The sequence below is a fragment of the Ascochyta rabiei genome, chromosome 20, assembly GCF_004011695.2.
Source record: "Ascochyta rabiei chromosome 20, complete sequence".
Lineage (NCBI taxonomy): Eukaryota > Fungi > Ascomycota > Dothideomycetes > Pleosporales > Didymellaceae > Ascochyta > Ascochyta rabiei.
Window position 1 is genome coordinate 355,021 of NC_082424.1, and position 26,603 is coordinate 381,623.

General features: G+C 48.0%; 6 protein-coding genes across 6 annotated transcripts, besides 19 other annotated features; 3 read left to right on the forward strand and 3 right to left on the reverse strand.

Moving 5' to 3' along the window:
- Positions 1-1,052: 1,052 nt before the first annotated feature.
- On the forward strand, positions 1,053-1,634 carry EKO05_0010582 (uncharacterized protein; the record flags this gene model as incomplete). Its single annotated transcript, XM_038947261.1, has 1 exon — positions 1,053-1,634. One exon carries the CDS (start codon positions 1,053-1,055, stop codon positions 1,632-1,634), a length of 582 nt encoding a protein of 193 aa, XP_038793538.1.
- Positions 1,635-6,113: 4,479 nt separating this feature from the next.
- Positions 6,114-6,800, forward strand: EKO05_0010583 (uncharacterized protein; the record flags this gene model as incomplete). The annotated part of the gene is made up of 1 exon (XM_038947262.1): positions 6,114-6,800. One exon carries the CDS (start codon positions 6,114-6,116, stop codon positions 6,798-6,800), a length of 687 nt encoding a protein of 228 aa, XP_038793540.1.
- A 3,067-nt stretch (positions 6,801-9,867) lies between these two features.
- On the reverse strand, positions 9,868-10,551 carry EKO05_0010584 (uncharacterized protein; the record flags this gene model as incomplete). The annotated part of the gene is made up of 2 exons (XM_038943578.1): positions 9,868-10,126; positions 10,178-10,551. The coding sequence occupies 2 exons, from the start codon at positions 10,549-10,551 to the stop codon at positions 9,868-9,870; spliced, it is 633 nt and encodes a 210-aa protein (XP_038793541.1).
- Positions 10,552-10,570: 19 nt separating this feature from the next.
- Positions 10,571-10,692: a mobile genetic element.
- Positions 10,659-10,690: a mobile genetic element.
- Positions 10,691-12,561: a mobile genetic element.
- Positions 11,554-11,765: a mobile genetic element.
- Positions 11,557-11,765: a mobile genetic element.
- Positions 11,563-11,759: a mobile genetic element.
- Positions 12,557-12,687: a mobile genetic element.
- Positions 12,679-14,549: a mobile genetic element.
- Positions 13,476-13,588: a mobile genetic element.
- Positions 14,476-14,572: a dispersed repeat.
- Positions 14,548-16,344: a mobile genetic element.
- Positions 14,714-14,781: a tandem repeat.
- Positions 15,040-15,074: a tandem repeat.
- Positions 15,712-15,742: a tandem repeat.
- Positions 16,106-16,135: a tandem repeat.
- Positions 16,294-16,410: a dispersed repeat.
- Positions 16,340-18,209: a mobile genetic element.
- Positions 17,135-17,247: a mobile genetic element.
- Positions 18,210-18,300: a mobile genetic element.
- A 696-nt stretch (positions 18,301-18,996) lies between these two features.
- EKO05_0010585 (uncharacterized protein) lies at positions 18,997-21,458 on the forward strand (the record flags this gene model as incomplete). The annotated part of the gene is made up of 2 exons (XM_038947263.2): positions 18,997-19,366; positions 19,411-21,458. The coding sequence occupies 2 exons, from the start codon at positions 18,997-18,999 to the stop codon at positions 21,456-21,458; spliced, it is 2,418 nt and encodes an 805-aa protein (XP_038793542.2).
- A 146-nt stretch (positions 21,459-21,604) lies between these two features.
- Positions 21,605-23,686, reverse strand: EKO05_0010586 (uncharacterized protein; the record flags this gene model as incomplete). The annotated part of the gene is made up of 4 exons (XM_038943627.1): positions 21,605-22,357; positions 22,408-22,690; positions 22,743-22,947; positions 22,999-23,686. The coding sequence occupies 4 exons, from the start codon at positions 23,684-23,686 to the stop codon at positions 21,605-21,607; spliced, it is 1,929 nt and encodes a 642-aa protein (XP_038793543.1).
- Positions 23,687-24,809: 1,123 nt separating this feature from the next.
- Positions 24,810-25,295, reverse strand: EKO05_0010587 (uncharacterized protein; the record flags this gene model as incomplete). The annotated part of the gene is made up of 3 exons (XM_059637798.1): positions 24,810-24,856; positions 25,024-25,140; positions 25,283-25,295. The coding sequence occupies 3 exons, from the start codon at positions 25,293-25,295 to the stop codon at positions 24,810-24,812; spliced, it is 177 nt and encodes a 58-aa protein (XP_059493781.1).
- Between the last annotated feature and the right edge of the window lie 1,308 nt (positions 25,296-26,603).

Here is a 26,603-nt window from a genome sequence, read left to right on the forward strand (position 1 = left end):
GACAGCTCTGCGACTTCAAACCCCCAAGAGATCTCGCACTAGTAAGCCATGACAGCTATGCAGCTACGCTCAGTCGCGCAGCAGAATTTACTGCCAAGTGGGAACTGTACCAATACTTCAAGACACGAGGATGATATCTCATGCGAGTGAAGTGTCTTTGTCTACGCGGTAGAAGAGTACGCGCACGATGAGGAAGAAGAAAGAGTGATTGATTGCAAAGCCACCAAGCAACGCTAAACCAAGTTCTAAAGCTTGAAGAAGTAGCTTCGCTTGAAGATAGCTGGGGTGGAAGCCTCTCATTTCCATCTCCAGCATAAAACAAGCAAGGTCACGCAGCGATGTAATACCCGTAAGCCGATATTGGCTGAACCTGATGATCAAGCGTGTCTCGTTTAAGAGGATATCGCAGAGTGGCACCTTTCTCTAGCGGCTCTGACTAAAACTTCGACACCTGGTACCGAGACCAACTTTGACTTCCCATGCCTCAATACAATGCTTGCTTGTTTGTTCTTCAATAGCTGTATGCTGATACAGGAGCGCAAATTACATGCCGACGGAGTCGAACCAGTCTACCAAGAAGCGAGAAGGATGTCAGAGAAGGGGGGGCAGCGACCCTCGACCGGGGGTCAAGCATGTGCCGCCCACGCATGCTGGGACAATAGGGTTGTTGTCGCGATACTGAAAACACCAAATGTCATCAATTGATTTACAGCCCGTGCATAACAGACTCTCTACAGACATATCTGTGATGTGGTTTGTCAGGTTCCATTGATCCACTTCGCAAACTCGCATCAAGGCAGACCTGAGACAGTTCTACTGGCTGACTATCGCCGATCCACAGCACCAGCTCTATGTAGAAATGCAACCACCAAACTATGGAGCAAGCCAAGTCAAAGATGGGTCTCCAAGATCACAGCCCTAGATTATCCACCAATCAGAGCCAAACAAACCCAACGACGCAACAAACCAGTCCGAACTCCTTCAGTACTTGAACACGCAAGGTCCCAAAACCAAGGTCTTCGAAAGATTCTCACACGATACAAAAAATCAACATGGCATCCACAACTCTCCTCGACTCCCTCAAGTCCGCCTCCCTCCTCCCCTCCCCCATCATCCCACATGACTTCACCCCCGCCTACGACCTCAGCGTATCCTACCCATCCAAATCGCCCTCCCATGGCTCCCTAGTCCGCGTCAGCGACGTAAAAGACACGCCCAAAGTCACCTTCTCAGCCACCTCGGACTCATCCTCCGCTCAATCCTTCACATTCTTCCTCATCGACCCGGACGCGCCGACGCCAGACGACCCCAAATTCGCTTACTGGCGCCACTGGGTCGTGACCAACATCCCGCTCTCCTCGGGATCAGGGGATGTCAAGGAGGGCAAGACGCTGACGCAGTACCTTGCGCCCGGGCCAAAGGATGAGAGTGGACCGCATCGGTATCTGTTTCTGCTGTTCAAGGAGCCGCAGGGGCTCAGTATTGAGAAGAGCGACGTCGGTGGTGAGGAATTTGTGGATCGCAGGAGCTTTGGGGCAAAGGAGTTTGTTGAGAAGCATGGGCTGGAGTTGGTGGGCGTGCAGTGGATGAGGGGTGTTGGTGATGGGTGGAATGACGGGAAGGACGAATTGTAAGGCTGCTTACTAAGCTGAGCTTGGGATGAACACCGTTGTAGAAACGGATGTTGCGTCTTCTCATGTCAGAACATCAGCAGAGCGAGCTGAGCACAAATGTCACGTGATTTTCGCAATTCCCTCATGCAAATCCACCCTGCCAGCCCGATGAGCTTATAAATACGTTCAGGTGTCCCCTATGCCTTTGTGTCAGTTGACACTGAGCACCTCAGATGATTGATAAATGCAGAATGGGGGAGTGGATGCAGTATGGTCATGAGGTTCATTGTCAGCAATTGAATGCTTGATCGGTCTAGTAAACTCCAGAACACCGTGTAGAAACGCTTGGATGCAAATATGCCACATCATGCTATGCAGGTTGTCGTAAAAGCCCGTGCTTATCTTCACCGCTCATCCATTGTCGGTCCGCATGCTCTTCGGACCGTTTGTTTTGTACAACAGCATGCGACACTCCGGCTTCGAATAGGTAGACAGAAATTAGGCGTGAGTAGGACTAGTTGGGTTGGAAAAGTTGGGTGTTGCGGGTGCAGAGTAGCCCTGGGTGTGCGAGGCCGGCTCGCAGACAGTTCGGTGCGCCTTCCAGGATGACTTCTGACATGCCTTGTCGCAATAGTATACTGATTTGCAGCGAGAGCAGCGAAGCTTGGCCGGTTGACCGGAACATGTTGAGCAAGCTGCGAAGAACTGTTAGCTTCCTTGTATTCGAAACGAGCTGCAGCGTGGTTGCAGGTATGGGAGGTTGGTTGCCTTGCAACTCCAACACGCTAGCGCCAAAAGGAGTAATGAATCGGGTTCCTGCAAAATAATGCATAACGTACGTTTGGAAGCGAAAGCAAAAGCCGAGTTCAGGCTCTCGGTAGAAGCCACGGGACGCAGAGATGTGAAGAAGTCCGCCCGGTTGAATGCAGGGGGTGGCGATGTTGAGGCTGAGGAAGGGGCGATTGACCCTGAGGATGACCGACGGGCGGTGTCTGCGTTTCATGTCAGCCACTGCGACAAGAGAACAACAATTTCCAGAGTTCAGAAGAGCAGAATGGGAACACACCATCATCAGGGAAGCTTTGCGCAGAGTCTCTCCTCCCGAAGGTGAGTTCGTGTGGATTGACATCTCTTCCTTCCCTCACCGCCGCGCCGGCTTCGCCAAGACTTGTGGTGAAAACATTCAGACAAACACTTCGGGGCGGCATTTCCTATCTCTTTCTGGTATGATTTTTTCGCTCTTGCTGGTTCAGAGTTGCTGAGTTTGAGTACGATTTGAAGGGGAGACAAGAGTTTAAAAGGACGTTTGTGGTCTGCAGGTCGCAAAATAAGATTCCTGAAGTTGCGGTGAAGCCAGCACACGCTAGCGGGGAAAGGGGTTAATGGCTGACCAAAGCGCAGAACGCGCGGTCATGTGTCTCAGACAATTGTGCGGTAAAGACTGGAAGACGAGACAATTCTTGCGAAGATGTAGGATTCGATGATTCTAGTGAATCTACTGTGGAGTCTGTAGGAGAACGTTGCGTGAAGCTATTCGTTAGTCTACACCGCAAGCGCGACCAAGCGCCAGGTCGGAGAATAGCAATGCAGGTTTCCGATCGCCTGTCGTAGGACTAGGGCCGTCTGCGCTGCCGAAGCAAAACAAGTAGCGCAACTCCTTGACCGACATTGACGGTTCAAACACTTTGACAGACGGCAGATTGCGGGGTGCAGCTGATGGCATCGTGAGCATGCATTACGCGCGTGTCAGCAAACGAGCCAAGGGCAGACAGCTGTTTGGCCGGTTCAACAAGTCTATGCAGCCAAGGACAGCGGTAACATGCCAAACGGGCAAGCCTTCATTGCAGAACATACGCAGGTTGCACGTGAACGTTTGATGGACGTCTCGCGTTTGGAAACTCAGTGTGGGCCGACCTGTGCTGGCGTAGTCTTAGTTGTCCACCGGATCGTGTAACCGTAATTGTACTCTTTTGAGTAGATGATGCACGGCCGTGGTCCATTTCAGCTGTCTTTAGATCAGCACACATCCGCGTACAAATACAAGAGTCCCAGTGAGCCCACAGTCAGCCATGTCGCTGAGAGATCGGTCACTTAGTACGGACAATGACGGACACCGACTATGTATAGTCATCCGGTGAACCGCGTTTGGACAGATGAGAATCCAGCTCCACGAACAAGCAGCGGTTGTAAGTCGTTGTCATGAAGAACTCCTTTGTCATGCTGCGAGAGGCCCTGTGTCAGCTGATCAAGCTCATAGTGACCAGCAATGACGTCCGTTACCCTCTTGCTGACCAAAAAGACAACCTGAATGATGCGACAACGTAGCAAGGCAAGCGAGAATGATAGCCTCGAGACACCATAGTCATTGGCATATAATAGACAAATAATAGGATGCTTGAGCCACAAGAGTATCGTACTACAAAGGCGCAGCGTCCCTGCCGAGCTCGTAGTACTTTCACGACGTGGCATCAAGCACATTGGCATCGACCACAACCGCAACGCTCGGCACGACATACCAAGCAACTGTGGCATGCACCGAATAAAAGCATACATGCTCTATTACGCAGGAATCTAGCGTAGCATAGTCCAGCGAATCCGTCCTGTGGCGTTGTTCCTTTCTGCCACATCTTGGCGTCATGGAGGGTGGGAGAACGGAGTGAACGTCGTCAGCTCGAGCTCCTCCAAGACCCTTCGGCACACATAAGCCAGAGTCTGACGGGGTTGCAAGCAGATGTACACTGGATGGTTTGCTAGCCGCATAAAGGCAAAGGTGTCAGGCTTTCCGGTAACCAGCTGGTTCGCTGCGTTTCAGCCCTTAGTAACGTCTGCAGAGCCGCGCTAGAAGCCGTCCACCTCTGGCCAAGCACTCACAACGGATGGGTCAGCTGCTTGAAGGGTACCTAGCCTCGGTAGCAGAACGTCTCGCTTGTAGAATGTTCGTGTAACACACGGGGCGGGCCGGTCGAAGAGGGTAAAGAGTCATACTTCCGATATCTTAATACGTTATGGCCATTGACTCACCGGCGGCGCAACAAGTTCACCGAGACGAGCGAGCCAAACGTATCAATGCATCGTTTAGGGAAGTTCTCTTTTTTCGGCTTGATTGAGCAACAGTAATCCCGCGATCATGCATGCATAAACCTAGAGTATGGCCAGTTGAGCATCGATCAACTAAGTAAGAGCTTGCGAACTGTTGTTGAAGCCCGGTTATGTAGAGACTCAACGGGTTGGAATCAATTGACGAATCAAAATGACGCATTTCCGATTTTCCGGTCAGACAAGAGCAGCAACGCTGCGTTTTGTGCGTCAAGCAATGGCCTGCAGGGCGTCTGCACAGTGCAAATATGGGCACGTAGCGGCCGCCGACAGGCCTAGGCTCGAGCACCGAGTGATGAGTCTGAAGAGGCCCACGACTCGAGCAGTACAGCCAAGAAATGTGTTGAAAGGGCGCAAGGTAGGGCATCGGGTTTGACCAATGGGGCAGACTGGCCGGTGCTGGGTGAAGGGCAAGAAATGCACCCTGTAGTGCAAAAAATGGATGCGTTCGCGCTTGACACTGGCGTCACGTATGCAGATTTGCGCAATGAAGAAGAGATGCCTGCATGTGGTGTGGCAGTGCGTGACGGTGAAGAGGCTGCGCAAAGAGAAGGGTGAGCGATGGGAAAGGTGGGGTTGGTTCGGCGCTAGCAGGTGGCTCTGTGGCTGATGCCTTGCGCTTGTTGCACGACGGACAAGGCAACAAACCGCGCCAACACCATCGACGTGCGTGAACGATGTGCCATGTTGGGGCGGAGTATCGAATCACGATGCGCTCTTCACGACAACTGGCCTCTCTGGCCGCGCAACGGACACGCCCATGCCCGCACTCCGAACACGTCTGCGGATGGCTTTCAGGAGTCGAACCAGGCGGCTGCTGGCGCACTCCAAGACTGAGATGCGCTCGCCTGTTTCATGGAGCCAGACCTCAGCATCTCCGTCGCCAACAATAGCGCACTTTGGCGGCAGCCGTTGGGCGGCCTTCTGACTTGCGAGCACGCCAAACACGCCCTCAGCGCAGCAGCGCTTCCCAAGTCCCTGTCGTCATAGGAAAGATGGTTGACCGCCCTCGCTAGCAAGACCCGCTGGCTTAGCCCTACTAACCCCTGCTGATGGGCGCGCCAGACAAGGGCGTTAGTGGGCGTGCACCCCTGCCGCCTGAGGATGCGTCTTTAGCGCAGGCTCCCATCCACGCCAGAGCAGCTGCGGCCAGCAAGACTCGAGAAACTTATATTGATTCAAGTCCGCGCCCACTATGAATCCTCACAGATCAACCATCACCATCACTTCACCATCCAAGTACACCACGAATCGACAAAGTCACTACCCACTCATCCGGGTGCCTCCATTAAAGCCTCTCTGTTTCCACTTGGCAACAACGTCACCACGGCTCCCCGGCTGCACTCCATCTTGAAGAACACAACCACCACCACGACGATGCCTTCGGTATCTCGAACCCACACCATGCCGACGGTCATTCACTCCAAGCCCGTCTCCTCCAAGAAAGAGCGGGTAGTTGGATTCAGGAAGGACCCTGTTCAATCTGTCTCACGCCCAGTCAACACTACCGAGAGCTGGGCACTGTACAACTTCGAGATGCACGCTCGCAAGTGTGCATACTGCCACGACCCGTACGAAGTCCACCGCAGCCACGAACAGCTCTGTGAACACGGACACCGCCTGGCCCAAGAAGTGGCTGCCTACATCTACAACAAGGAAGGCAAGTCCTTTTCCACCAAGGAAGAGGACAGCAAGACTGTTCAGGTCGAGATCCCCTCCAGTTATGTCGAGGTCAGCGGCCTATTGAGGGCTGTCGAACGCAGCTTGCGCCACAGGTCACGCCCGCCATTTGTATCAATGGACCGCAGCTACCACGTCGCTCCTCGCACACCCACCCTGCCTCAGCGACAAAAGTCTGTCAAAGTTGAGCATGACCAGAAGCCAAGGACTAACTACTCTCGACCGCGATCTGGCGAGGTTGTTGAATGGCCAGACAAGGTCGAGATCAGCAATACCACCAGCTCGAGGCGCGGCTCTTTGTACGAGGAGGATCTCGCCAAGAAGCGATGCTACGCAAAATACAATGTCGAAGTCCGGGAGCCCTCTGCTCGCGACTTGCGTGAGCACCGACTGTCTGGCTACTACCGCTGAAGGACTACATGACCGTACGATTTACGCTACAAATTTAACCCCGACGAAAGTTTGGTACGCCAATCATACACGACCACCTTCCACAGCAACGGCGATTTGCATGGCAACGCCCTCTGTGAACGCTCCGCGCCTCTCAGTACGACCGCTGCACATGCACACTGCGATTACAGTTTTGTTTTGCATTCCACAGTCAGCTTTACTGCTATTTGGGACACATGGTTCGGCGCGAGGATAAGGTTTACCCTGAAAACGGATAACAAAGGCTTTGTTGGGCACATGAGAGACTCCACCCGTGAGGTGTTGAGTGGAGGACGAGTGACGAGGGGCATGATGATGTAAGAGATCGCGAGAAGACAAATTAGCTTGAAGAAATGACGAAGATTACGCTCTACCATTTCAATGACCTGAACTTCGCATCACTGTGCCATCATGCATTGCTTCATCTTCCTCCATGGTCTGTGACCAGTGACGTCCGTTGTCACGCCTGGAATGGCACGCTAACGGTTTGTGGACGAAATAGCAGAGAACATACGACCAACCTGCAGTCTCAGAGAAGTGGAAATCAACATGAAATATCGCAAGGCAGGACTCGCTCTCCGACACTTGCACGTTGAGGTGGTGTTACTCTGAAACAGTCACACACCCTCTGACTCTAGCCGAGTCCTTGGCTGTCGTGCAACACAAAGCGAGTCCGCAGCCACGCCCGCAACGCTCATGTGCCAGACACATGCCGTCTCCGAACCTGTCCAAGCCAGTCACCAAACAGGCGACCGGCTTGAGCCTTTGGATACGAGCATCATCACCCTGCGCTTGCACACCCACCCAGTATATCGTGGGCCGTTCCGCTACCCTGCACCTTTATGGTCATGACTGTGGCTTTGCGAGAGAGCTGCAATCTGAGCTGCACTCTTTGTGCGACGCTCAAGTCAAGAACGGCAAACCTCTGGCAAGGTACAGCTGACCGCATAGGCATACACCGTGCTGTCATTGTAGGAAAGAGTGCTGTTAACGGCTTGATTTGGAAATAAGATCATGAAGGTGTGCAGTGCAAAAGGCGGGGCACACGTCAGGGTCCACGCAACACACCTGACATTCCTCTTCTCTCAAGACGTTTGTTTCCAACACTCCATGTCAGATGCACAGCTCCCAAGCAATCCCCAGGATTCGCTGTGCATAATCCGTCGCGTCAATCACGCGTCTGATCGGTACCCAAAACATCGAATTCGAGGGTGGACACGTCGCTCGCCAGCCCAGGATACCGTTGCTGGCAGAATTTTCGAGAGACCGGAATCCACTTTTGAAGCCTCACGATGCCCAACATGCCGCGCGGGAAAGACGAACAAAGTAGGTTTGCGTTGATCGTGTTTGCGCATCTTTACTCGATGAAGAGATTGTAGTGAAGTGGCAGTCGGCGTCAGACCAAGAATTGCGTGGGAACGCGTGGTGAACTACAGATGGAGGTATCTCGGCGCGCGTCAATTGTAGTGAGGCGAGACAGGTTTGGTGTGGGAAACCATTGCGCAATTATTGCACCTTGTCGTCTGTTTCGATAACAAGCACTGGAAGTTGCACAGTCGCGTGATTGGCAACTCGCTGTGCAATTGTATCGTCGAGTCAAGAACATGCCTACCACGTCACGTCGACTTGACAGCGGCAGCAGTGGAGCAACGCCCTTCACTTGCATCTCAAACGCACCAAACCCAAAGTCTAACCTCAAAGGTCCGCCGTCAGGTCGTGTCAAATCGTTAACTCAGGTACATCCTCGCATCACGCCGTTGACTCCGGTCATCCACTGCTAGCCGCGATAATTGCAAGGGTGCCAACGCACCTGTGGATCTCTTTCTCCATCTTCACCGACTCGTTATCACTTGCCTATCTGCACACTAAAGCACGCATGCACACCAGCCTCACCGGTGACCCACTCTGTCTGTTTTCGTTGTATGAACGACGTGTCTCAAAAGGGGTTTATGAAGCTGGAAGATGTGGACCACCGGGCTCGCCCGCAGCCACGCCCGCAGCCAACCCACTGACGCAGAACTGCTGAAACGCAGCGCACTGGTGCGTACACTGCCCTGCTCGACGGCGCCGGGTTCTCCACATTGCGCGATTCTAGAAGGAGACGTACCTACGCCGACGTGTTGCATCTCTCTCCGAGCTCCACCCCAGCACCTTACTATCGCAGCAAACACACCCTCTATCCGAGGACGGAAGAACGCTGCTTCATCAACATCCAAGTAGCTGTCAGACACAGGGCTATGCTCGCTTTGCGATTGGCAGAAAGACTGCTTGTCATTGGATAAGCCGGTAATGAACATGTTTGAAGTCGCAATCTGAGTTGCGACGGGAACACCGGGGCGCAGCAGGGCTGAGTGAACGCCCGTTCAGCCACTTCGCAAAATGCACGTGAGCGTGGAGATTGGTGGTGGCTCATGTCCATCGTATCGTTATATGACGAGTTTGGGGGCCAGTAGAAGGGTCTGGCCGTCGAGACTCCGAACCGGCGTTCGTTGGTACTGAAGAGCTGGCAGGAGATGGAGGTTGGGGGCCAAGATCACGTGCAACCTCAAAATAGCTCAGGAGAGGTTTGCGAGGTGTTCGTTGCTGCGTCGCAGGAGTTGGTTCCGAGGAAAAGGCTGTTAGCGAATAAGGATTGGGTTTTCTGCCAGATGTGGATTGAGCCCGGAGGTCGCATGTACGTGTTTTGGAGAGCTGTTGACTATACTGTGCGAGTGGTCCGTAGTTGCCGGCGTTGTCTGTGTATCATTTCTGGAACGTCTGGAGTCGGATGTATCTAGACGCCGCTTAAAAGGAGCGGTTACTTTGATCTGGGGTGAATCTGGTCAGAGTGTGTAGTTGCACAGTCCAGTAGCGAGCCGTTGCGAGCAAAATAATGTCTAGACGATATGTCTTGCATGTTTTCCACAAATACGATCTAGCACGTGTCTGCTAAGGCGCATACAGTTCAAAATGTGCAGACAGCCTTTACATACTGGTCTGAGAATGCTATAACACCACCGTCTTTCTGGCCAGACTCCGTGCAATGCTAAGACCAACTGTCGTGCAAGATCTACACCATGCTTTCCCCGCTGGTTGCCGTCTCACCAGCACTGTTGTTTGGCGCTCCCTCTCCATCCAGGAGTGGTGCGTACCCGCTGCTTTTACCCGTCTTCGACCCAGAGCCGAACTGGTAGTTCCGCCCAAATTGGAACCCTCCAATCGAAAACGAGATCGAACCACTCTGACACTGCGGGCAGCTCGTCGGAAAAGCCTGACCACCCTGGATGGCTTCCCTGAGCTGACTGTATACAAAGTAGAGGTGAATCAGGCTTTCGTCATCAGCGCTTACGTAGCAAGTAGAAAGGCCGTTAGACACTCACAAATTGCAGATAAAGAAGTTTGTCCCGTACGTTCCCAGCACTACGCCCCGGAGACGTCTGCGGCCCATTCCCATGAAGACCCAAGAAAGAATCAGACAGACCAGCAACGCTGTTCCGATCAGGAAGTCAAGGATAAAGTGGAAGGGCGTACCAGTGAGGCCACCTGCTCGACACCCGCATCGTTTCTCGTTAGACAGCAAAAGGGCAGCATACGCTGAAGAGAAGAAGAGCGGCACGAGCCCAATAGCCGGGTTTGCCTGCTGAGAGATGATGCCTTGGGTGAGGAGTATGATGAAAGCTGGTGGGAATGTAGCAAGAGATATCGCACGGAGGGTGTGAGGCGTGGATTTGGAGAAGATTGTGATGTTGAGCATGGTGGATTGAAGGTAATCTTACCGTGTCCGTGCGCGCAACGACCTGAGTCGCGCAACAACCAAAAACCACCTTAACGCTTAAAATTAGATAAGGCTATAGAGCTACCTATAATAGCTATTATTTTATAATTTTATAGTGTAACGTACCCCACAGGCGAGCCGCTCAACGGGCGAGCCGCTCACTTTTGCCAAGCCCCCACCAAACTTCTCCTCCTACACCAATGTCTTCTTAACAACACCATTTAGACGCGTTAAAGGAAGCTTAGATACAGCTTGCGCTCCAGGCTCTTAAACAAGACGCGAATCTCTCTTAGTGACGCGCTGCAGCTATCTACAGGGTCCCTTAAAAGACACTAAGCAACTGACACACAGGACGACCTTCACGCGCAGATTCTATAGCCAACTTACAGAAGCTGGACAACAATAAGGAGGAAGTAATTATTAAGCATGTTCTTAAGCTAGATACGTAAGGATTTTCCTCTTAGCTCTTAGATATAGCTACTATAGCTAATTCTTTGCGCGCTAAGTGCAATCTAGGCCCTATTAGCGTAAACTGGCCTAGTACGTTTGTTAAGCAACACCTAGAGCTTAAAGTTAAGTTTAATTGCAAGTACGACTATAAGAGAGCTCTCTGTAAGGATTCTAAGGTTCTACAGGGCTGGTTTAGCCTAGTAGCTAATATTAAAGCTAAGTATAGTATCTAGGATAAAGACACATACAACTTTAACAAGACAGGCTTTATAATAGGCCAGATCTCCCTAGGAGCAGTTGTTACAGCTTTAGAACAACAGGGTCAGCCAAAGGCTATCTAGCCAGGCAACTAAGAGTGGGCTACGGCTATAGTGAGCATTAATGCCAAAGGATAGGCTATTCTGGCCTTTCTTATCTTTAAAGCCTACTACTACCTCTCTGCCTGGTACAAAGAAGAGGATCTGCCTTACAACTAGGTTATTAGAGTCTCTAATAACAGCTAGACTACTAACAAGCTTGGTCTTAACTAGTTAAAGCACTTTAACAGGCATACAAAGGAGCGTACTATTAGCACCTACTATTTGCTTATTATTAATAGTTATAAGAGCCACAACTCTCTTAAATTTCAGCAATACTGTAAGGATAACAAGATTATTACTCTCTGTTTACCTTTGTACTTATTACACCTTACACAGCCTCTTAATATAGGTTGTTTTACTACTTTAAAGAAGGCGTATAGGCGCTAAGCTAAAATACTTATATATAACTAGATTAACTATATTATAAAGATAGAGTTCCTACTATGCTTTATACGCGCCTATAATGCTGTAATTACTTCTAAGAACATCTAGAGAGGGTTCTAAGGTGCTAGATTAGTCCTATTTAACCTAGACCAGGTTATAATAGCCCTTAATATGAAGTTGCGCACTCTATCACCACTACTACCTGTTAACAACAAGCTCTGGCAGTCGCAAACCCTAAGCAACACTCTTAAACTTAGGTTGCAATTAATACTTATAAAGACAAGGATTTAGAGGTATATAGATAGTTCGCCTACCTCTATAGTTAAGGCGTTTAAGAAGGTAGTAAAAGGGGCAGCAATAATTGCGTATAAGCTAGTGTTGGCGTAACAGGAGATTACTTAGCTTTAAGCTGCTAATAAGGCAGCTATATAATAAAAATTATATAAAAGAAAGTAAGTTTAGGCAGAAGAGACCCTAACAGTTAAGGATAGCCTGTAATTAATAACTCTAAAGGAGTTTAGGGCGCGTAGTAATAGGAAGAAGGTAAAGAAGCAGGTGCGCGCTAAAGGAGGTAAGCCTTCCTAAAGACGCTGTAGACAGTGCAATCAGACAGGACATAACGCGCGAACGTGTTAGAAAGAGGTAGAAGTAGTTTCTAAATAGTATTACAGGCCATACTGCACTTTGCAGCACTAAACTAGGTTGTTTTGGGCCATAATAGGGTGTAGTTTGGTGGGGGCTTGGCAAAAGTGAGCGGCTCGCCCGTTGAGCGGCTCGCCCGTGGGGTACGTTAGTACTAATTAATTACTTATAAAAAAGATATACTATTTAAATTTAGCTAGTAACTTAACGTTATAGCTACGTGATGTAGTTTTAAGTAGGAAAGCTAGGGACAGTAATAGCGGACTACAACTACTAACGTACCCCACAGGCGAGTCGGACAACGGGCGAGTCGGACACTTTTGCCAAGCCCCCACCAAACTCCACCCTATTATGGCCTAAAACAACCTAGTTTAGTGCTGTAACGTGCAGTATAGTCTGTAATACTATTTAGAAACTACTTCTACCTCTTTCTTACACGTTTGCGCGTTATATCCTGTCTAATTACACCATCCACAGCGCCTTTAGGAGGGCTTACCTCCTTTAGCGCGCACCTGCTTCTTTACCTTCTTCCTATCACTACGCGCCCTAAACTCCTTAAGAGCTATTAATTGCTAGCCCTCTTTAACTGTTAGGGTCCCTTCTACCTAAACTTGCTTTCTTTTGTGTAATTTTTGTTATATAGCTGCCTTATTAGCAGCTTAAAGCTAAGTAATCTCCTGTTGTGCCAACACTAGCTTATACGCAATTATTGCTGCCCCTTTTACTACCTTCTTAAACGCCTTAACTATAGAGGTAGGCGAACTATCTATATACCTCTAAATCCTTGTCTTTATAAGTATTAATTGCAACCTAAGTTTAAGAGTGTTGCTTAGGGTTTGCGACTGCCAGAGCTTGTTGTTAACAGGTAGTAGTGGTGATAGAGTGCGCAACTTCATATTAAGGGCTATTATAACCTGGTCTAGGTTAAATAGGACTAATCTAGCACCTTAGAACCCTCTCTAGATATTCTTAGAAGTAATTACAGCATTATAGGCGCGTATAAAGCATAGTAGGAACTCTATCTTTATAATATAGTTAATCTAGTTATATATAAGTATTTTAGCTTAGCGCCTATACGCCTTCTTTAAAGTAGTAAAACAACCTATATTAAGAGGCTGTGTAAGGTGTAATAAGTAAGAAGGTAAACAGAGAGTAATAATCTTGTTATCCTTACAGTATTGCTAGAATTTAAGAGAGTTGTGGCTCTTATAACTATTAATAATAAGCAAATGGTAGGTGCTAATAGTACGCTCCTTTATATGCCTGTTAAAGTGGTTTATCTAGTCTATACTAAGCTTGTTAGTAGTCTAGCAGTTATTAGAGACTCTAATAACCTAGTCTTAAGGCAGTTCTTCCTCCTTGTACCAGGCAGAGAGGTGGTAGTAGGCCTTAAAGATAAGGAAGGCTGGAATGGCCTATCCTTTAGCATTAATGCTCACTATAGCCGTAGCCCACTCTTAGTCGCCTGGCTGGATAGCTTTTAGCTGACCTTGTCGTTCTAAAGCTGTAATAACTGCTCCTAGGGAGATCTAGCCTATTATAAAGCCTGTCTTATTAAAGTTGTATATGTCTTTATCCTAGATGCTATACTTAGCTTTAGTGTTAGCTACTAGGCTAAACCAGCCCTATAGAACCTTAGGATCCTTATAGAGAGATCTCTTATAGTCGTACTTATAATTAAACTTAACTTTAAGTTCTAGGTGTTGCTTAACAAACGTACTAGGCCAGTTTACGCTAATAGGGCCTAGATTACGCTTAGCGCACAAAGAATTAGCTATAGTAGCTACATCTAAAAGCTAAGAGGAAAATTCTTACGCATCTAGCTTAAGAACATGTTTAATAATTACCTTCTTCTTATTATTGTCTAGCTTCTGTAAGTTAGCTATAGAATTAGCGCGTAAAGGTCATCTAGTGCGCTGGTTGCTTAGTGTGCTTTAAGGGACCTTGTAGATAGCAGCAGCGCGTTACAGAGATAGAGTCGCGTCTTGTTTAAGAGCCTAGAGCGTAAGCTATATCTGCGCTTCCTTTAACGCATTTAAATAGTGTTGTTAAGAAGACATTGGTGTAGGAGGAGGTGTTTGGTGGGGGCTTGGCAAAAGTGTCCGACTCGCCCGTTGTCCGACTCGCCCGTGGGGTACGTTAATATTATCTCTAGGACTATATTTTTAACACTTTTTTAGCTAGGTTACTTATAAAGCTTTTTTTTTACTATTTTAAGGTAATTATATAGCTTTTGCAGTATTAAGCTCTTATTATTAATACTACTTTTTAGCCTTCTATTTAGCCTTCTGATTTACTATATTAGCCTTCTTCTTCTTATATACTACTTTAGCTGCCTCTTATACTATACACCTTTCCTTCTTCTTCTTCTCTTTAACTAGCTTCTTAGTAGCTACTACTTCCTTACTAGTAGCTTTTCTAAGCCTCTCCTCCTTCTCCTTATATTATCTAACTTACTTATAGAAGTATGCTTTATTAACCTTTCTAGGTAACTAGAACACTGCACTACTATAGTACTTCTACTGTTACTACAAGTCTAAGGTTTTACTCTTCTTTTTATGCTTCTTCTACGTCTTTAGAGTCTTTTTAAGGCTATCTATCTTATACTAGAAGAGTAAGGTTTTAACTAAGATATATTAGATTAATTATCTTATCTTTTTAATATTACTTTTACTCTAGTTTTTAACTATATACTGTAACAACGTCTCTATTTTAAGCTTATCCTTATTACTATAAATAGATAATAAGGACCTATCTAAATCCAAGCTCTCTAGTATTTTAATAAAGTAGTAGAGGATAATATTAGGATTAAGTAGATAGATACCTATTGCCTTAAAGGACTTAAGTATTAGCTTTTTAGTAAAGCTACTCATCTACGCTAGCTAGAATAGGTAGAAGAAGTCTGCTCTAGTAATAGGTGTGTTATTTTAAGCCTTATAAATATATATTATAACTACTTTTAAGTATACTATTAATAGAGGCTTAAACAGTACTATATTAAGTAGCTAGAGCGTTTAGGTTAAGTAAGAGGGAAGGATAGCTAGAAGGATCTTATAGTTATTATAGTACTTAATAAAGTCTATTATTATATAGGATCTGTAGCTATCTAGTATTAAAAGCCTCTACTTTCTTTATACTTTCTCCTTAGTGTAGTAATTAAACACCTACTTAAGCTAGGCAAGGCCTATATCCCTATTTGTCTACCCTAAAAGAAATAATATAACTATTATAGAGTATTTTCCTAGCTTAATTTTAGCTACCTAGTCTAATTTAATACTAGCGTTAGCTAACTTATAGATAATGCCTAGTAGTAGTACTATTCTATTACTATATACACACGCTATAAGTGTCTACTAAGCTTAGTTACTATTCTAGATAGATGCTTTAATCTCTCTCTTTATCTATATACGCTTACTAAACATATATTTTATTCTACCTACAATACTAATTATAAAGCCCTTTTTATCTATATTATATATATAGTAACCCTTAATAGAGTATTTAGAGATTTTATACTATAGTAGGTTAAAGTAGAGTATATATTTATTATAGGAATTAGTATTATAATATAGTTAATCTATCCTAGTAGAGTAACATAAGATAAGATAGATAGAGTACTTATTAATAAAGTAGGTAACCTAGCTCTTACTAACTAGATTTTAAGCCACTAGCAACGCAAAATTCTAGATTATCTCTCTAGTAGGTAGTAAGTAATAAGTACTAAGTAACTCTATATACTTTATAAGCTCTATCTCCTATTATAGCATTAAACGTTGCTAGTTAATATCCTTAGTCTCCTAGGAGTCCTAAATGTGCTTGTGTCTCTAAGCTAGAGTTACGCAGTTAACGCTAAACCTAGTAGCAAAATACTAATATATAAGTTTTTTACTTAGTTTTAGCACATTAATTACTGCAAGCACTTTGTTAATAGCTGCTAACGTACTCCACGGGTGAGCGGATCAAACAGGTGAGCAGATCACTCTGCCAAGACCACACCAAATTTCTACCCTATTATAGCTCGCATTAGCCTACTTTAGCCTTATATACAGTAGTGCAGTACATAATATTATTTAGAAATATCTTCTACAGCCTTCTTACATATACGTAAGTTATGTCTAACGTTGTAGCACTTTGTACAGCGTCTTTAGGTTACTTCCCCTCCTTTAGCGCGCACTCGCTTCTTTACCTTCTTACTATTACCACACGCCCTAAACTTAGTTAGAGTAGTTAATTAAAGGCCTTCCTTAGCTGTTAGGACTCCCTCCTGCTGTAATTGCTTTCTTTTATGCAATTTACGTCGCATAGCAGCCTTATTTGCTGCTTAAAGCCTAGTAATCTCCCTTTAAGCCAACACTAGCTTATATGCTACTATAGCTGCGCCTTTAGCAAGCTTTTTAAAGGCCTTAACTATTAAAGTTAGTAAGCTGCTTGCATGCCTTTAAATCCTCTCTTAAACTAGCGTTAATTGCGACCCTAATTGCAGGGTAGTGCTTGGGGTTTAGGACTGCTAGGGCTTATCTTCTACAGTAGGTAGCGGTAGGGTACGTAGGCGGACATCAAGACCCATTATGACCTGTTCTGGGTTAAGGGGGACTATTCCAGCGCCTTAGAAGCCTTCTTAGATATTGCTAGAAGTAAATGTCTCCTTATAGGCGTCTATAAAGCATAGTAGGAACTTAGTTTTAGTAATATAAGTAATATAGTTATATATAAGATTCTTAGCTTAGCGCCTATATACCTTCTTTAGAGGGGCAAAACAACCTATATCTAGTAGTTGTAAGAGGTAAGATAAGTGTAGAGGCATACACAGTATAACAATCTTTGCTTCCTTACAGTATTGTTAGAAGTTAAGGGAGTTGTGGCTCTTGTGGCTGTTAATAAGGAGCAGCTGGTGCACTCCTTAGGTGCGCGTCTTTGTATAGGCATTAAAGTGCTTTAACTAGTCTAGACTAAGCTTGTTAGTAGTCTATCTGTTCTTAGAGACTCTAATAACCCAGTTATAGGGCAGATTGTCCTCTTTGTACCAGGCAGAGAGGTGGTTGCGGCCTTTAAAGATAATAAAGGGTAGAATAGCCTACCCTGTGCCATTAATGCCCTGTATAACCATTGTCCACTCTTAATTGCCCTGCTGCACTACCTTTAGCTGTCCTTAACGCTCTAAGCCTATAACAACTGCTCCTGTTAATATCTGGCCTATTATAAAGCCTGTTATATTAAAGTTGTACGTGTTATTGTCCTAGATACTATACTTAGCTTTAACATTCGCTACAAGCCTAAACTAGCCCCTAATAATCTCTAGATCCTTACAGAGGGCTCTCTTGTAGTTGTACTTGCGATTAAACCTTACTTTAAGGTCAGGGCGGCGCTTAACAAACGTGTTAGGCCAGTTTATGCCAACATGGCCTATATTATGCTTAGCACGCAAAGAATTAGCTATATTAGCTACAGCAGCTAGCTAAGAGGCAAATCCTTGTGCATCTAGCTCAAGGATGTACTTAGCAATCACGTCCTCCTTAGTCTGGTCTATAATCTGTTAAACTGGCGTATAATTAGCTTGTATAGGTCGTCCTGTGTATTAAGCGTGTAGTGTGCTGTAAGGCGCGTTATATATAGCTGCAGCGCGTTACAGGGTAAGCGTTGCGTCTTGTTTAATTGCCTGGAGCGCAAGCTGTATCGCAGCTTCTCTTAAGGGCGTAGATTGATGTTGTTGTTGAGGCATTGCGTGGTAAGGTGGAGGTTTGGTGTGGTCTTGGCAGAGTGATCCGCTCACCTGTTTGATCCGCTCACCCGTGGAGTACGTTATAGTTATTAAGTTACAACGCATTAAAGTATGGTGTAGTTGTGATAATTCGGTCGTTGCGCGACTCTGGTTGTTGCGCGCACGGACACGGTACTGGCTGATGCGGTAACGTTACGTAGTAGCAGTCTTTCTTACCCGAATAGTTATATATGCCGTCAGGCAACAGTACTGATGTTCAAGGCCTCCCATGTTTATCTCATCTTCAGGCGCTCTGCAGGGTTCCGCTAACACTGCGCCCCCCGATCAACCAGGTTGATTTAATTGGCTCTAAGTGCACTGACACGTACTTAGCTGCGAGAACCTGCAAGACTCCACTATAGTTCTAGCGTAGAGATCAGCGGAGCATCTGATCTATGAAACAGTTCAGCAGCTGCATCTGAGTTCTTGGCGCAGGAGAGTCGCGCCGGCTCATGAAGTCGATTAGACAACGCCCATATTTTGACACTCAAATGAAGTAGCCCTATACTTGAAAAATATGGTCCGGTCAATTCCGGACTATTTGATGCTCAAGGGATGCAGGGGGCCTTAAAGCTGAGCTTAGCAGCGCAAGGTTGACTTACAGTAGCCGCCTGCCATAGACCTCCTGCAACGACAGGCTAAATAAGTCTTCTTTCGAAGAAGAAACCCTCCGTATAAGAATAACCCATAAAGTCGACGGCATATTGTGAGTGAGGAGTAGCGGTAGAAAGATAATTAAGTATGTTTACGTTGAATCACACATGTGGTTAGACCAACGACGCTAAAGAAGGCTCCACCTGCCAGAACCCTCCATCCACCATTGCTTTCATCATGTTTTGCAACAAATGCCAGCTTTTCTGGAGCGGCGCCCTCGCTCAAGCGCAAGTGCCTGAACTCATCACGACTTGTGGAGATGTCCAGTGGTCGAAATATGAAGTCGTTCTCCATTCGAATCTGAGAGAGCTAAAACTTGCTTCAGCCTCACGGTGCATCTTGTGTCGCATCGTCCATCACACACCAACTGTGTACGAGCACAATCAATTGCTTCAAGATGACACCGAATTACTCGACGTTGTACTCGACATTGATCCCACTAAGGGCCCCCATCCAGTGCTCTCGGTAACCTTCCGCGAAACCTTGGGCCAGAGCATCAGGGTGCCCAGGCGTATTATAGCTGCTTGTGGTGGCTTGTTAGCTGATGGTGTGTTCATGCACTGAAGAAGAGAACAGGCTGATGTTTAGTAGAGAATTCTGTCGTTACTCTACACCGCAGCGTCGAGTTGACGAATAACAGCACTGGCTCGGACGGTGCGCTCCATTTAGCGTCTTCCTGGGTCGAGAATTGCATCCTGAACCATCCAAGCTGCAGGGCTTCGGCAACACAAAATAATCTCAGCTTCGTTCCAACCCGACTACTTGACACAAGCAACGATGAAGTGCGTCTTGTTGAGACTAAAGCGGTCTCTTTAAGTGCCATGGACCAAGGATATGTTGCCTTGAGTCACTGCTGGGGTAAAGTCCACATCATCCGTACGCTGAAGGAGAACTACAGCCAACACTTATCCCACATCGACTTTGGAGACCTTTCCCAGACGTTCCAGGATGCAGTGCATGCAACACGCAAGCTCGGCTTCCGATACATCTGGATTGATTCGCTATGCATTGTGCAGGATGACAAGGACGACTGGACAGCGGAAGCTGCGACTATGTGTGATGTTTACCAATATGCCATCTTAACAATCGCTGCTGCACATGCAGAGGGTGGCGACGTGGGGTGTTTCAAGGAGCGGGATGGGCTGTTACAGATGCCATTCATTGTTGATATTCCAAGCGCAAGTGTCTCAACAAAGCCTGCTCACGTGGTCTTCACGTCTTACGGCCGCAGTGAAGGCCTTGGTGGCCCAGAACCGCCTCTCTACGGAAGAGCCTGGGTCTTGCAAGAGCAGCTTCTGTCTCCTAGGATGTTGGTTTTTGACGGATCTCAGCTTCGTTGGGAATGTCTCACTACTCACGCCTCGGAACGCTCTCATTCGGGCGGTATGTCAAGACATGCAGGACATCAGAAAGCAATCCGAAAAGCTATCATGAGCAAGGAGAACTTTTTCAGCAATACAGATTTTCCTGATCGTGAGTTCGGCGCGCGTTCGCAGCATCTGTATTGGTGCTCTGCTGTTATGGACTATACACATCGAGGCATGACACAACCCAAGGATCGCCTGGTCGCCTTGGCCGGGATAGCACAAGCATTAGAGCGACAAACTGAGAGCGATTACTTTGCGGGCTTATTCTCTCGTTTTCTCTGGGCTGGTATGTTGTGGAGCATTCCTCATACACGAGAGTACAACTCTACAACTCAGGACGCTTTCAGTCTGGAAGACAACAAACGCATCCGCCATACCAGCCCGATCGCCCCCAGCTGGTCCTGGGCATCAGTCACTGCGCCTGTCGTATACGCAAGTCCCACCCTCACAACTCTTGACCCTATCTGCACTATTATCAGCGCCCACACAACAGGCGACGCAGCCTTTCAGACTGGTCGCATCGAGATCCGCGGTCATGTACGCAAAGGCTACATAAATGCCGTGTATCCTTTCGCGCTACAAGAGGCAGCCACCAGGCACCGCTCGCATATGATGATGCAGAAACCCGAGGGACAAAAAGACTTTGTCAACTTCAAGGGTCGAGCCTTTCCACCAAACAGCTACTTCCTCTTCTCCAAAGAACAGCCCAAGATGCCAAGAGTGTGGGGTAGTGACCTGCGCCCTACCTCGTACCTCACCAGGTCTGGGAACTGGCGGCTCGTCCATGGAACATTTCGTCCTGACGAAATCATCTCCGCAAGACAGGAAATCACGTTCCTTGCAATCGCACAACAGCACGCTGGTCAAAATCCTCCTTCACTGCTACACACACACAAGCCAGACGATCCATTAGAGACGTACACTGTTGCAATAGTCCCTACAGGCGAGTACGGAGATAACACTAACAAATACAGACGTGTCGGGTATGCAGTATGGAGGGACTGTGCGTGGTATGGGTATAACTGTGAGCAAACGAAGCAATCTGATTCGGGTGTGGAGAGGCCGGGAAGATGGACAAGAGAGAACGGATGGGAGGTTGACCGAGGCTTCTTCAAAACCTTGAGTTGGTGGATGAAGTGGGATGATCTGGAACTTTACAAGAGAGCGAATGGGGGCAGACACGTGCATGACTTCGAGTCGGATGCGCTGCCAGGGTTGAAACAGTACCACAAGGACGTGGGTATCGAAGAGAAGACGATAGTAATCGTGTAGTACTTCTGTCTCGTTGGAGTGAGTTTGCATCCTCAAAAGTAGTTGTAAAAAGCTCATTCGGGTAACTAAGGCTAGACATTATTGTTTGAAGCACCCAATCTAGCAAATACTGGTGCCAGAGCTTCAGGAATATACATCGATGTGTATTACGATTGCACGCCAACAGAGCTCCTCCTACGCTCACGCTCTTGCGTGCTCGCGATGCTCCTCCTCCTTGTACCCTCCACATCTCCTCCCCAGTATCTAGCAATTTCGATGTCCAATTCCCTCCCTTCAAGTTTCGGCATCTTGTTCGCCATCTTGACCGGACTGATGCCCTCGGCATTCGCCGCAGCGAAGATGACGTCCAACTCCTCCAGGCTCCGTCCTTTCGGCTCTGGGAAGAAAAAGTAAACTACTGGGATCAGCGCGGCATTGAAGACTGCAAACATCGTGTACGTATTGTACTGCAAGTTTTCAAAGGCAGGCGGCGTGATCATAACGATGAGGAAGTTGCTCAACCAGTTACTGCAAGTAGACAAGGCGTTGGCTTGGATCCTGATCCTCAGGTTTGTAATCTCGGCAGGATACAGCCATGTCATGCCCAGCCATCCGATGGCGAAGAAGGTGTTGAAACCGAACAAGAACACTGTGGCGAGTACGCCGTAGAGCGTATTCAGTCTCGGAGCACCAAGCTCGTCGACCGCGGCGGTAGAGGATGAACCAGCAAGGATGATCATGCTGCTCATCTGCCCAAAAGCGCCGAAGAGCATTAGCTTGCGTCGCCCGATACGTTCGATCAATGGGATGGCGATCAGGCCTGCCAAGAAGTATTCAGTGCCGTTGCAGGCGGCGAGGAGGCGCGACATGTCCGGGCCGAAGCCGAGTGAGTTCTCGAAGACGAAGGTGGCGTAGTACGTCTGTTCATGTCAGTACGAAGTGCGAGATATGAAGGAATACAGTGACGTACAATGAGGTTGATACCGCAGATTTGCTGGAAGAATTGCGCTGCGATACCCAAGAGTGTGCGGCGCAGATTCTGTGATGGACCGTTGGTAAGAAGTTCGCGCATCTTGAAAGTTCCAAGGGAGCTTTGGGCTGCGAGGGCTTCTTTGATGTTAGTGAGCTCGATGTTGACAACTTCAGAGTCGACGTCGGCATCGGCCAAGCGTGCGAGGAGGCCTTTGGCTTCTTCCTCGCGGCCGCGCATGAGTAGCCAGCGTGGGCTATCTGGAAGGTACAGGAGCATGTACCTATCAGAGCATCAGTATCAGTTGGTCACCTTAGATGCCCTGGGAAGCTCACATCACGACGACAGTGAAGAACGATTGGAACGCGACCGGAAACCTCCAGCGAACCGAGCTGTAGCTCATACCTGCAGGAAGGAAGTAGAAGCCATAGCCGACCCAGTACGAGATCATGACTCCAGCCACGATGATAGCACCTGAGGTTATGATGAGTCTCCCACGCTTTTCTGGATTTGCGCATTCGGATTGCCACGTCGGAATAGCTGCGATGATTAGCATGGGTGGGTAAGACAGAATGGGAAAGCGATGCTTACTGGAGGTCACCATGCCGTTTCCAATACCACCCACAACTCGGCCGACAACCAAGATTGCATAAGCGCCGATATCTCCTCCATTGGAACCACCTGCTGCAACCTGGAAGATTGTACCAACGATCATGATGAAACTGCCCCAGAATGTGGAGGACTTGCGACCCCAGACTTCTCCGTAGAAGAGGATAAGTACTGCGCCAAGAAAGCAACCGATTTGGTACACAGCGACAGCCGCAGCTTGGGTGTTTGCATCACCCGTGCACATCTGTTCGTTTCTGATGGTGTTGTCTGGCGCGTCAAGCCAGCAAATGCCGTTTGCACGAGACAGGGGCGTCATGAGCGGAAAGTGTCGCTGAAAGTCATCGAGTGTAAGAAGGCTCGACATGACCCCTTGATCATAGCCAAACATCAAAAATGCCAGGCAAGAGGCCCATGCAATGGTGTTATTGAGAGCCTTGCCGCGCAGCTGGCCATGTCTGGGTACGTCCCACTCTGGGAGGTTGCCGAGTCTTTGGAATTTACCCAACATGCCACCCTTGCGATTAGCAGACTTCTCTTGCACGATGTGCTGCTCATGGTATGCTGCTGTAGAGTTGTAAAGGGCGTCGTTGCGTAAGACCAGGGTATTTTCATGGCGTTCATCTTGGAGTTTGTCGGACTTTTCCGACGTCTGTGATGTAGTCGAGGCCATCGTCGCGTGGTAAGATGCGATTGTAAGACCTTGGGCTGCGCGTAAGACACTGTGTATAGACTCAGTTGTCAGCGCCATCTTATAGTCTCGGTCGTGGCTCCGGCAACTTGAACGAAAGCGACGATGATGTCGGATGTGGTCCGCTACCAGCCAAGAGATGTCGCACTATACTCTTGTCCTTGAGACAGGATTCTTAGCTCAATCAAAGGTTTCCACCCCCAAGAGATGAGGACGTCGCGTGTCCGGAGTGCCATTTCGGGTAAACCGGCGCGGCTGTGGAGTAACAAAGCTGGAGAATGCTCACTATGTAAGAGGTCAATCTGGCTCTAGTATCCCTGTACCTAGGTGGAGCCGGCCTTGATGTGTGTGCTCTTGTCACAACTGCACAACCTGTAGGAGGGAGTTATTGCAATCCAGTAAGAGTCAACACTAAGTGCATGCCCTTCTGCGTGAACTACGAGCTACGAGATCTCTTCACTTTCTCCAAAACTGACAGTACGTAGAGCCGTTCTCGTGTAATAATCATAATCACTGCAGGAGAACCGCCGCTGACGCCCGCCGGTCAAGACTCGCTGCGCTTAGGGCCATCCAACTCTGGGCCCTGAGGCTGCACTGTCTTGGAGGCTGCCGTGCGTCGATACAAGATTGGTGTCGAAGGAGTACAGCCAAGAGAAATGACGAACGCCGTAGGAATCCGCTCTGCTTGGCAGCCAGCGCGCGCTCTTGACGATGCGTGCCAATGCCGAGTCCCGAAAACAGGAGCTGCATGAAAGATGGGGGAAAAGCAAAAGAGAGGATAAGAAGATCTATGCTGAATTCGACACACAAGGGAGGCCAGGACGGAGCTGCGCTCATGTGAGATGTCAATGTTGTGGATTGGAGGGCTCTTGCCCGGTATCTGCCGAATCCATCTATAACGCCAGGCCATGCTGAATATGGTACAGTGTACATAAATTATTTGTACATATCTTTCACTCCATGATGTATCGTCTTGCGTGTATTGCGTCGCCGACTCTCACGCTTTGCGCGTGCAGCTTCCTCCTCGCCTGCTGTATATCGCGTTCGATTCCCCTTTGCCTCCCTGTCGCTATACCACGATAAGTTGTGCTGTTGTAAAACCGTTCTATTTCTTTCCACGTTTCGCCTCAAGGAAGAGAACTTGTTTTCGCACTGCCGTCCTGTCAGCCCATGTCCTTATATTCCAACGCATCTGGATGCCGCCAAGCAGTCATGCTCTTCATTTGCGCGTTTGCGTCTTTTATGCGGCTATATGTTGTAGCAATGAACAAGCGCAACATAGTCTCGCCTCCATGTACAGCTTTGTAGGGTTGGCGTACCAATGGGATCGTATTTGAGCATGCTCAGCGGTTGATGCGCACGTGGTCGTTGCATTGTTCGGTAGTAGCCCGTCATGGCCATCGAGATGAGACGTACCATGATGGTACGGGACTTCGCTGTAGGAGCATGTCGTCAGTGAGGTGTTCTATGGTGTTGCGTTGTTGGAAAGCAAGCATATGTGCGGCCACGTTTCCGTGCATCTCTCGTTTTTATTGCTTGCTGAGATGAGTTATGTATCCGCAGGAAGTGCCCCCTTACCTTTCTTGGCCATGGCGACGAGCAGCGGTTTGTGTTACTGGCGATGGCAGTCGTGCTGTTGAATCGTGAGGTTTCCGCATCTCAGGGCGTGGCGGCAGATCTTCGGCAGCAGCCCTTGACCAATCAAGCGTCGTTGAGGAGATGCACTTCCGCATCGTTAACCGCATCACCACCGTCATCCTTTCTGCATCGCCTTGAGCGTTTGCATCTGTTGGCTGGCGTGTTTGAGTTCCATCTATCGTTCATTGTGTTTTTGGAAGCGCTGCAGCATGAGCCAATGAAGATCACGAGGACCAAGTATGTCTTGGTATCGATATTAGAGACTCGCATATCGCTACAGACCTCCAGTCCCTTCCCACGATGCCCTCTATCTGTATATTACACAGCTGTATTGGCTTAGCCGTCTAACACTCAAAGAAACTAAATGAAAACCACCTTAGCGCGGCAACGCTGCCAGAGCGACCAAGGCAAAACAGGTGCTATGAGCCATAGCCTTGGCAAACTTCTATGGGCTTGTAAGACAACAGGTCATTCTGTTGATGGAATACTAGGTACCTTGGAGTGTTTCGATGTCGCGAATATGCTAGAACGGCCCCGACATCATCAATCTCAACAGCAATAAACACACGCAGATCAAGCTATGCTCATGGGTACTGCAGGGCAGGTCTACGCAACGGCAAGAGCGGTTGCAGTGCCACCCAAACTCTTGTGGTTTTGGCCGTGAAGACAGTCGGTTTCCAGCAAGAACCTGGCGACGACAATCTTTAAGTAGCGGCAAGGCAACACACGCTTTTGATGCTTATCAGCATTCGCAACACGACCTGAAGCCTTGGAGCTTATTCATGGTAGGTTGCATCTACTTCACATTCGTTCAAAGGGGTATTTGAGCCGGTAGTAAGCAGCTGTGTGTTGATGTTTGCGCATGAGCGCGCGTATTAGTACCTGCTGGTACTTACTTGACCGAAACGACACGAAAAGTCAGTGTAAAGGCTACCTTGAGAAGTATCATTTCTAATATCCTTAAATATAAATCGTCGTGTACATATATATACCGAATGCGCATGTCGCTGATAAATCGTTAACATCACCACTGGTGGTGGTAAGGAGCGACCGCTCGAGCACGTGACCCCTACAATCGAACCCACCTACCTATACTTGGGCTTTAATTTCCCTCAACGACTGTCAATGAAAAGTATCTGAAAACATGTTTCGTAAGGTAGCTTCGTACTTCATGACAAATGCTGACTGTGGACTGTCAGTAAGTGTACCTAACGGCGTTTGTGGAAAAAGGTACTATTGTTATTCGCGACGTCTAGTACCG